General features: G+C 48.0%; 1 protein-coding gene across 1 annotated transcript; it reads left to right on the top strand.

Moving 5' to 3' along the window:
• The first annotated feature begins 1,376 nt into the window (after window positions 1-1,376).
• Window positions 1,377-2,411, top strand: LOC147098987 (histone H5-like). The gene has a single exon (XM_085969503.1). It carries the CDS (start codon window positions 1,535-1,537, stop codon window positions 2,090-2,092), a length of 558 nt encoding a protein of 185 aa, XP_085825629.1. The 5' UTR covers window positions 1,377-1,534; the 3' UTR covers window positions 2,093-2,411.
• Window positions 2,412-11,527: the final 9,116 nt, after the last annotated feature.

The raw sequence follows: 11,527 nt of genomic DNA, 5'->3' as shown, positions 1-11,527 counted from the left end.
AAACCGCACCCTCCACTCCCAGCCACGGCCGTGTGTCCGGAGATCTCCCTCTCTCCACACATTTCCCCTTAAAACACAAGGCAAATTATTATTTTTTTTAAAAGACTGGAACAAATCATCCAAGATGGCGAACGCCAAGTTAACTATGTTCCCTACACACACAAACACAACAAAAAAAAACCAAATATTGCAAATGATTTTGAAGGGGGAAACAAAGTCTTAAAAGCTAAAAAAAAAACTTAATAAAATAAACTTCCAAGACGTGTCTGTCGCCTAACCTCCTCTTGTGTGCAGGTTCTCTCACTCACTTTGTGAGGACAGTGGAGGCTCCCTGTGAAGCTGGTCTCCCCATCGTTTTATTACAGTCACTTTGCCCCCCCCCCCCCCCCCTCGTCCCACCACCTAACCCGAGGGGGGAGATGGCCAACAAATTCTCTGTAAATCCTTCAACCTGTCTCGTCTGCGCGTTCCAGATAAGATCTCAGAAAACGACAAGCCGGCAGAGAGAGATAGAACAGATAGATAAGTCTTATTAAATGCATTTATTTTAGGAATCTCTTACCCCCCCCCCACAGCTGGTGCAAATTTCTCAAATAAGCGAGAGAGAAATAATACCAAGAAGCAAATGGAATTGGAAGAGAGGGTTTGAAGTTGAAACGAGTTGTCTCTTTAAGCTATATATAGAGTCTCAACTCGAAGCCATTATTCCGTCCCTTGTGCTAAATTGTAGGGAGCCGGAGAATCCGACCCCCCAAAACTAGTCTTTTCTCATCCCCCCCCCCCCAATGCACCAAAGCGGATCACATCCACCCCCCAAAACTGCTCTTTTTTAGGGGGGCGCCGCATTTGTGAAATGGACATGAAATTTAAGCAGAGCTGGTATCTGGAAAGACGTCATTGAGCCGATGGCGCAGGGCGCCGGGTTTGTGTGTTAGTTGCTCCGCCGTCTGGCTGGATTGCAGCAAGCGGCGGGGTCTGGAACCGGCCAGCCGGTCCGGCGGCCGCCCCCCGACCATCGGTGCTCACCATGCCCCCGGTCCCGGCGGGCCGGGCGGCCGCCAACCCGGAGATATTCCAGCCCAAAGCCCGATTTTGGCCGCCGGCCGCCCGCTCGCCGCGCACCTTTGCGCCGCTCCTTGTGCTGCCCGCCGCCGCCCGCCGCCGCCGCCCGGTGCCCAGCCCGGCCCGGGGACTCGCCCTGCCGGGGGTGCGGCCGGCTGGCCCGGCCAGCGGCGGCAAGGGTCCCGCAGCGGCTCTTTTGCGAAGTCAAGAAACACAGATGGAAGCGCACTTCGCCATTTCTGCCTCTCCAATGCTGCCAACAGTTGCTGTTCACAATCAGGTCCGCACATAGCTTACAAATTTCCCAGCCCCGGCGAGCACTGCTTGAAAGGGACTTTGAGCGAAGGAGCATCCAGTGTGGAGAGACAAGAGGTGCTGAAAGAGAAGAAAAAAATCTCCTTGACCAAAAAAAAGCCTTCCCTTCTCAATTTTTTGGAAAGCTCAGAAGGCAACCCCCCCAAAAAAAGAAAGTATGACTGAAAGCTCGGCTGCGAAGTCCAAGCGTGGCACGGCGGCGAAGAAGCCGGCCAACCACCCCAAGTACTCCGAGATGATCGTGGCGGTGGTGACGGGCGCCAGCAGCCGCAGCGGCCTGTCCCGGCAGGCCATCCAGAAGCTGGTCAAGAGCCAGTACAAGCTGACGGAGAACGCCGACAGCCAGATCAAGCTGTCGCTGGTCAAGCTGGTGACCAAGGGGGTGCTGGAGAAGACCAAAGGCGTCGGCGCCTCGGGCTCCTTCAAGCTGTCGAAGGGCGAGGAGCCGAGGAAGGCGGTCAAGAAGGCCAAGAAGCCGGCCAAGAAGGTCGCCTCGCCCAAGAAGATGGCCAAGCCCAAGAAGGTAACCAAACCCTTGGCCAAAGCCAAGAAGCCCAAGGCCAAGAAGGTGGTGAAGAAAGTGGCCACGCCCAAAGGCGCGAAGAAAGCGAAACCGGTCAAAGCGAAACCGGTGAAGAGGAAGGCGAAGACAGGGAAAACTAGCAAACCAAAAGCGAAATCCAACGTAAAGAAATCGGCTCCCAAAAAGAAGTGAATGAATCCCAGCAAATTAGTGGTCACAGAGACTTTTAGCTATTTCTGTAAATAGTTGTTTAAATTTTTTTCTATCAAATTTTGTTTGATCTTTTACGAGGAGTTAGCAAGAAAATGTAATGAGCATTTTCATTATGAATACCAACCTAAGTAATTCTAATGTTGTTGAAATTTACTGTACTTTCTAGTAATTTTCAAGCTGATTTATGTTTTTATGTACAAAACCTGTTAAATTGAGTTTAGCCATGTGAAGGAAAACAATTTTCTTATGAATCCAATTACCATCCTTAAATTTCAAATAAAAAAAATCAACATAATAATATTGCCTGTCGCTTTCTTTCTTCGGTGGTAATTGTGCTCCTTTCTAGACTTGTGGCTTCCTTTGTATCGAGGCTTCCTTCCATCCATGGTCTGACCAGCTGTGGCAGGGTTGGCTGAGCGGCAACTCAGTGCTGTTTCCGCTCCCTTTTTTCCGCTATCCAGGACTAGAAGAGAATGTAACCTCAAGATAGGGTTATCTTGGCTCTCGCACAGCCGAATGACCTCTTTAACAGAACTAGGGGGCCTTGCATTCCTTTGTTCTCTTCCTGTGGCGGCCTGCCTGGCAAAGACGCACGTCCCATTCATGGTGCCCAGTTCTGGAAAGCAAGACTATTGGGTGGCGTTGTGGGCCGTAAAAAAAATAGCTGAGAGAAACTGATTTGGAACAACCTAATAGAAACTAGGAGCAGGAGTAGGCCATTCGGCCCTTCTCCGCCATTCAACGAGATCATGGCTGATTCATCCAAACCCTAGCACCCGGTCCCTACACCGACAGCCATCCCACCCGCGCTCTATCCCCGTAACCCCACATATTTAATCCCCCCTAACACTAAGGGCCAATTTTTATCATGGCCAATCAACCTAACCCACACATTTTTGGACTGTGGGAGGAAACCGAAGCAAACCCACGGAGAATGTGCAAACTCCACACAGACAGTCACCCGAGACTGGATTTGAACCCAGGTCCGTGGCGCTGTGAGGCAACAGTGCTAACCACTATGCCACCGTGCTGCCCTCTCGGGGAACTCTCTCCACCCCCCCCCTAAAGGCTGTGGATGGTCGGGGGTCAAGTGAAGCTTACAAGACTGCGACTGATAGAATTGTGCTAGGTAAGGGTCTCGAGGGATGTGGAGCAAAGGCAGGTAAACGGAGAGGAGGTAGAGATCAGCCATGATCTAAATGAATGGCGGTGCAGGCTCGAGGGGCTGAATGGCCTGCTCCTGTCCCTATGGTCCTAACCAGTCAACAAATAGCTATGGGCTAACCAGTAGGAGTGGTAGCTGGCCAATCCGCCATAATCTTTTCCACAGGTATCATTCTTCAAGCACCTTCAAGAGGTGATCTTATTGAAACATATAAGATACTGAGGGGGCTCGACAAGCTAGATGCAGAGAGGATGTTTCCCCTCGTGGGGGAATCTAGAACTTGGGGGCACAGTTTCAGAATAAAGGGTTGACCTTTTAGAACTGAGATGAGGAGGAATTTCTTCTCTCAGAGGGTCGTAAATCTGTGGAATTCTCTGCCCCAGAGAGCCGTGGAGGCTGGGTCATTAAATACATTTAAGGTGGAGATAGACAGGTTTTTGCAAGATAAGGGTGTGAAGGGTTATGGGGAGCGGGCAGGGAAGTGGCTTTGAGCCCAAGATCAGCCACGATCTTATTGAATGGCGGAGCAGGCTCGAGGGGGCCAAGTGGCCTATTCCTGCTCCTATTTCTTATGTCCTTACATGGACTGGATTGAGAAGGTAATGTGTCCTGCAAAATGCTTCTACCTTCTACATAGAGTAAGTGGTCTGCAATGTCATCACATCCCCTGCCACGCCTTGGCGATTTGGAAAATTCATTGAAAAAGATTGGGTGCAGCAGTGAACTGGAACACTGGAATTTTGCCTTTATTACTAGGATAGGATTCAAATCCTGCCTGACTGATGGGATGAAAGTTTCCTTTATCTGCTGGCTGTAAGGGTCCCATGTCAGATCACGTTTGCGATCTCAACTCAGTTCTGACTCACAAATCCTCTTTTATATTCCCTCGAGTATAGAAGATTAAGGAGTGGTCTAATTGAGATATTTAAGAAGATTAAAGGAGTTGATCGGGTCGATAGAAACTATTTCCTCTGGTGGGGGGGGGAGTCCAGAACAAGGGGGCAGAACCTTAAAATTAGAGCCAGGCCGTTCAGGGGTGATATCGGGAAGCACTTCTTCACACAAAGGGTAGTGGAAATCTGGAACTCTCCCCCCCAAAAAGCTGTTGAGGCTGGGGGTCAATTGAAAATGTCAAAACTGAGATTAATGGATTTTTGTTAGGTAAGGGTATTAAGGGTTATAGAACCAAGATGGAGTTACAACACTGATCGGCCGTGATCTAATTGAATGGCGGAACAGGTTCGAGGGGCTGAATGGCCTCCTCCTGCTCCTATGTAACTCAAGACTCCCTATGTTGTCAGTCTCACAGAGAGAAGCCACAAGATGGCTGATTGGGAAGGTGGAAGAGTATCACGCTAATGCAGAAGGGACGCTTCTGAGATTAGGGCTGAGGCGTGTTCTCAGGGCAGAGTAGAGGGAACTTTACCCTGCATTTAACTGAGCTATACCTGACCTGGGAAAGCTTGATGCGGAAACTGGGTGTCTGAACTGGAAAAAGTATTCCATTTACCAGTGTTAACACCTTTCACCTTGAAACATAGAAACATAGAAAAATAGGAGCAGGAGTCGGCCATTCGGCCCTTCGAGCCTGCTCCATTCAATATGATCATGGCTGATCCTCTATCTCAATATCATATTCCCGCTCTCTCCCCATACCCCTTGATGCCTTTTGTGTCTAGAAATCTATCTATCTCCTTCTTAAATATATTCAGTGACTTGGCCTCCACAGCCTTCTGTGGTAGAGAATTCCACAGGTTCACCACCCTCTGAGTGAAGAAATTTCTTCTCATCTCAGTCCTAAATGTCCTACCCCGTATCCTGAGACTGTGACCCCCTCACTCTAGACCCCCCAGCCAGGGGAAACATCCTCCCTGCATCCAGTCTGTCTAGCCCTGTCAGAATTTTATACGTTTCAATGAGATCCCCACTCATTCTTCTAAACTCTAGTGAATACAGGCCTAGTCGACCCAATCTCTCCTCATACGACAGACCTGCCACCCCAGGAATCAGTCTGGTGAACCTTCGCTGCACTCCCTCTATGGCAAGTACATCCTTTCTTAGGTAAGAAGACCACAACTGCACACAGTACTCCAGGTGTCGTCTCACCAAGGCCCTGTATAACTGTAGTAAGACATCCTTGCTCCTGTGCTCAAAAATCCTCAAATTGAGGAGTACAAGTATTCACGGCAACAAAAAAGGTACTGCAATAGAAATGTACAGCATTGCATCGGTTAAGGTGCATGCTTGCAATGTGAATTTGCTAGTGTGGCCTGCAAGTGATCATGATGTTTCTGGAACGTTACCTACTTAAAAAAAAAACTACTAAGGCGGTGATGCTCTTTAAAGATTATCGAATTGATTTAAAGATCTTGAATGCTTTTGTAAACAATGCATTGGCATTACTGATCGTCTTTCACTGGAGAGTGTGAAGCTGCTCTCCAGTAATGTTCACCAATAGCTGATTTTTAAAGAGTGAATTGACAGGTGCAACCCCTCTTTGCCATGCCCTCGCCGGGGCACAGGTTTACATCTGGGATTTCCCATTCTGCCCCTTTCCAATTTTCAGATCAGCAGCCTGTTCTCCGGGCCTGAGAACTGTGTGTGGCACAGGGAGAGATTAGAAAGGGGAATTGTTGTTTGACGCACAACTAAGGGGGGGTGGGGGGCGACCTACATTGGCTCCTGGACCAGCAACACCTCGATTTTAAAATTCTCATCCTTGTGTTCAAATCCCTCGCCCCTCCCTATCTCTGTAACCTTCAGCCCTGCAACCCTGCGCTCCTCTAATTCTGGCCTCTTGCGCATCCCCAAATTTCTTTGCTCCACCATTGGCAGCCGTGCCTTCAGCTGCCTGGGCCCTAAGCTCTGGAATTCCCTCCCTAAGGTTCTCCGCCTCTGTACCACTCACCCATCCTTTAAGATGCTCCTTTAAACCTCTTTGACCCCTGTCCCACTATCTCTTTATCTGGCTCGGTGTCAAAATTTAATTTGATAGCGCTCCTGTGAAGCACCTTGTGATGGTTTACTACGATAAAGGCGCTATATAAATGCAAGTTGTTGTTGTTGGTGGTGGGGGTGAGATGCTGCCCCATGAGGAGGGAGGAAGGATTCCACCTGGCGACACTCACACAGAGTTGCAAGCGGATGGTTCAACCATGACATAGAAAGAGAATTAGCAACGAGAACCCCATCCAGTACTAGGCCATGGGGTAGCGTGTGTTATGTGTATGGGTGGAAAATAACTTATTAAAATCTTGGAAGTATTTTGCCGTTCCTTCATCGTCGCTGGGTCAAAATCCTGGAACTCCCTCCCTAACAGCGCTGTGGGAGCACCTTCACCACACGGACTGCAGCGGTTCAAGAAGGCGGCTCACCACCACCTTCTCAAGAGGCAATTAGGGATGGGCAATAAATGCTGGCCTTGACAGTGATGCCCACATCCCAGGAGCGAATAACAAAAAAAAACTCGGGGCAATGTAGACATTGTTTAAAAATGAACTCTTGAGGGTGTCTCTCAGTAATAATGCAATGTGCTTGACGTGTATTTATCTTGTGCAAGCCATCTGAAGCTTTGAAAGGATCGAATCTAGTTTTACCAACTTCTGTGAACTACGCACACAAGCCTTTGAAGGAGGCAGGGCAAGTTGAGAAGGCTGTTAAAAAAGCGTACGGGACCCTGTGCTTTATTAATAGAGGAATAGAGTACAAAAGTAAGGATGTTATGCTAAACCTTTATAAACCTTTAGGCCTCGGCTGGAAGCTTGTGTCCAATTCTGAGCGCCACACTTTAGAAAGGATCTCTGGGTCTTGGAGAGGGTGCAGAGGAGGTTTAGAATGGGATCAGGGACGAGGGGCTTCGGTTATGTGGAGAGACGAGAGAAGCTGGGGTTGCTCTCCTTAGAGCAGAGATGGTTAAGGGAAGATTTAATAGAGGTGTTCAAAATCATGAGGGGTTTTGATAGAGCAGATGGGGAATAACTGGCAAAAGGGTCGGTAACCAAAGGACGCAGATTTAAGGTAACTGGCAAAAGAACCAGAGGGGGAGAGGAGGAGAATTTTTCTTACGCAGCGAGTTGTTGTGATCTGGAACGCGCTGCCTGAAAGGCCGGTGGAAGCAGATTCAATAGTGACTCTCAAATGGGAATTGGATAAATACGTGAAGGGGAAAAAATTAGCAGGGCTCTGGAGGAAAGAGCAGGGGGGGAGTGGGACTCATCGGAGAGCTCTCCCAAAGAGCCGGCACAGGCACGATGGGCCGAATGGCCTCCTTCTGTGCTGTATGATTCTAAGAGCTAAACATCACCAACATCTTGTATTTTTATAGCACTTTTAACATAGTGAATGTCCCAAAGTGCTTCCCGCAGGGAGGAACAGACACCAAGCAGTGTTAGGGGCAGATAAGTGGAAACATGGTCAAAAAGATCGATTTTGAAACAGTGAGTAAGTTAGCAAGGATCAGAGAGTTCGATACTTGTCATCAAGTTAAGATATGGGTGATCCCTTCTTTAATAATGATTATGAAAATGCATCTCTCGCCCAGAATTTCCACATTGATTTTTCTGACAGAGAATCAAAGAATGATGGAGGATAGGAGTTCTGAGGTAAAAACAGAAAATGCTGGAGATACTCAGCAGGTCAGGCAGCATCTGTGAAGAGAGAGAAACAAGAGTTAACGTTTCGAGTCGATGACCCTTTGTCAGAACTGGAAAAAAGCAGGAAATGGAACAGATTTTTAAGCAAGTGTGGGGGCTGGGAAATGGGGGAGGGGATGAAAGAACAAAAGGGAAGGTCTGGGATAGGATAGAAGGCGGAAGAGGTTAAGAGACCTTACGAGATATTCAAGGCAAGAGGAGATGGTCAACTGGTGACCCCATTTCTCCAGGGTTTCTGCCACAGATGCTGCAGCAGGAGATCCGCCCAGGCCCTAAGCTCTGGAATTCCCTCCCTAAACCTCTCCGCCTCACTCTCCTCCTTTAAGAGGCTCCTTCAAACCTACCTCTTTGACCAAGCTTTTGGTCACCTGTCCTAATATCTCCTTATGTGGCTCGGTGTCAAATTTTGTTTGGTAATCGCTCCTGTGAAGCGCCTTGGGACGTTTTACTATGTTAAAGGCGCTATATAAAAGCAAATAGTTGAGATCGGGGAAGTCCCATGGAAGTTTTACCCCTTTATCTCTGAGCCATGCAAGATTAGAAAAGTCCCAGGTTGATTCCCTGCTCTGTGGTAACTTTGCTGACCTGGGCTCTTTAATTGGTCTCAGTATCCTGAGTTTTGGAGGCAAAATCATTAAGGGTTCCTCCTCCTGATCTCTGTGCAGTAAATCTTACTAGAGTTACCCATTTCTGGATCCCAGGTGGAGATGAGGAGAATTTTTTTTACTCAACCAATTGTTGTGATCTGGAACGTGCTGCCTGAAAGGGCGGTGGAAGCAGATTCAATAGTAACTCTCAGAAAGGAATGGGAGAAATAACAGGTATTGGAGAAAGGGCAGGGGGAGTGGGACTAATTGGAGAGCTCTTTCAAAGAGCTGGCACAGGCACGATGGGGTGAATGGCCTCCTTCTGTGCTGTATCATTCTATGACAGAATTGGGCTCAGCCTTTTGTCATATAGTGTCAGCTGTGACTCAGTGGGTAGTACCCTCACCTCTGAGTCAGAATGGTTGTGGGTTTAAATCCCACTCCAGGAACTTGAGCACAAAAATCTAGGCTGACACTCCAGCGGAGTACTGAGGGAGTGCTGCACTGCCGCAGGTGCCGTCTTTCAGATGAGACGTTAAACCGAGTCCCCGTCTGCTCTCTCAGGTGAACGTAAAAGATCCCATGGCACTACTTTGAAAAAGAGCAGGGGAGTTCTCCCCGGTGTCCTGGCCAATATTTATCTCTCAATCAACATCACTAAAACAGATTATCTGGTCATCATCACATTGCTGTTTGTGTTCATATATATGATACGGGCTATGTATGATCAAGAATACTGACAACGGGCCAGGTATTGGAGGGAAACCATATCCAGCGATGGAGTTAACACCTTCAGGAACAGACGAGAGCGAGTGAGGAAAATCATGGACCAGGTTGTTGTCACAGAGTAGGGTCCAGTATCTGTAAGTGACTTCTCAGTACTAGCTGCCTATAGTTAAAGATTACCTAGAGTTTACAGCACAGAAACAGGCCATTCGGCCCAACTGGTCTGTGCCGGTGTTTGTGCTCCACACGAGATCTGCTCGTGTTCATTACACGGAGGTAAATTGCATTCCATGTAATGACTTTGATAATCTACCTGGCCCACAGTTGGCCACCTGCTAAATGTGCCTATGAAAACAATTAGGCTCCATGGATAAAAACATAGTGCACAAGGTAGTCACAAGGGACCATTTTGCAGCTTGTTTTTTTTTTGGTTTTGAAAAGGTTTTCCAGGCCCTAGACAAAGAGGTGATGAAAAGTGACTTTTCATTTAACGTGAATTCAATAAAGAGTAACATTCTTAATATACGTATGCCGCAATAAGATCGGTTCACTGCTGCACATACCTGGAGAAAATGTAATGCACGCTTAAAGTTGGGCTTTGCGAGAAGGCATTCCAACAACAATGTGCATTTATATAGCACCGTTAACATGGTAAGATATCCCAAGGCCCTTCACAGGAGCGATTATCGAACAAATATTTGACACCGAACCACATAAGGAGATAGTAGGACAGGTGCCCAAAGCTTGGCCAAAGAGGTAGGTTTTAAGGAGCGTCTTAAAGGAGGACAGAGAGGTTTAGGGAGGGAAATTCCAGAGCTTAGGACCCAGGCAGCTGAAGGCACAGCCGCCAATGGTGGAGAGATGAATATCATGGTCACGCAAGAGGCCAGAATTGGAGGAGCGCAGAGATCTCGGAGGGTTGTGGGGCTGGAGGAGATTACAGAGACAGGGGGGGGCGAGACCCTGGAGGGATTTGAAAACATGGATGAAAATGTGAAAATCAAGGTGTTGCCAGATCAGGAACCAATGTAGGTCAGTGAGAAGGACAGGTGGTGATGGGCGAATGGGACTCGGTGCGAGTTAGGACACGGGGCAGCAGAGTTTCGGATGAACTCAAGTTTACGGAGAGTGGAAGGTGGGGGGCCGGCCAGGAGAGCCTTGGAAAGATTCTCTCACTGGGCAGCCGATGAGAGGAGAGACACATCAGGCTCACTGACTCTTGGAAATGCCCAACGATTTCACCAAGCTAGGCCTCAGAGAACTCAAAGGATTGGTGACTTCTATAAGCTAACTGGAGGAGGTTGGCACACACAGAGACAGTTAAATGGAATTGCATAGAAATTGCAACTCAGAACCAAGCCATTCGGCCCAACCAGCCCACGTTGGTGTATATCCTCCACTCGAGCATTAGCCCTAACCCCATGTGCCTACATTGATCTGATATCTCTTTACCCTCTTCCCATCAACCACCTATCTGAACTATTCTCAAATAATGACATGGTCTCTGCTTCAATCACTAACTCAGTTTGTGCGTTCCACAGCCTCATATCAGATTGACAAGTGCGTCCAAATTTCTCAACTAACTTTGTCCAGGACACTTGATGCAAGAACATAACACCATATAAGATAAGAAACATATAAGATTCTGAGGAGGATTGACAGGGTGGATGCGGAGAGGATGCTTCCCCTAGTGAGGGTATCTAGAACTAGGGGGCATAGTTTCAGAATAAGGGGTCGCCCATTTAAGACGGAGATGAGGAGGAATTTCTTCTCTCTGAGGGTCGTGAATCTTTGGAATTCTCTGCCCTGGAGAGCTGTGGCGGCGGAGTCATTGAATATATTCAAGGCGGAGATTGACAGACGTTTGAACTACAGGGGAGTCGAGGGGTGTGGGGAGCGGGAAAGTGGTGGTGAGGCCAAGGTTGGATCAGCCATGATCTTATTGAATGGCCGATTGGCCTACTCCTGCTCCTGTTTCCTTATGTTCTTATGTTCTTATGTACCACAGTGCATATGGTGGAATCCAGTCGACACAGCATGACTTATATCTCCATGAGTCTTTGGGATGCCCTATATTTCTTGCTGTGACACTGTGTGGGGTTGAAGGAATGCCTAGCCTCATGTGTACATCTGTTCCTGATTTTGCAAGCTGACTCTATGGTCCACCAAGTGAAGCAGTGTCATCCAGTGCTGGGGGAGGCGAGTTGATGTTCTCGGTGTTGACCTTTCATCAGAACATAGTTCTGTTATATAGAATTCCATAGAATTTTACAGCACAGAAGCA

Source organism: Somniosus microcephalus, chromosome 28 (assembly GCF_052327205.1).
Source record: "Somniosus microcephalus isolate GS21.2 chromosome 28, FLI_Smic_1.0, whole genome shotgun sequence".
Taxonomy (NCBI): domain Eukaryota; kingdom Metazoa; phylum Chordata; class Chondrichthyes; order Squaliformes; family Somniosidae; genus Somniosus; species Somniosus microcephalus.
The sequence above is the reverse complement of the archived record's forward strand: the minus strand, read 5'-3'. Positions and strand labels throughout refer to the sequence as shown.

What these genes read in the sequence shown, in the direction of transcription:
- LOC147098987 (XM_085969503.1), top strand. Translation starts at nt 1,535, where the DNA reads ATGACTGAAAGCTCGGCTGCGAAGTCCAAGCGTGGCACGGCGGCGAAG.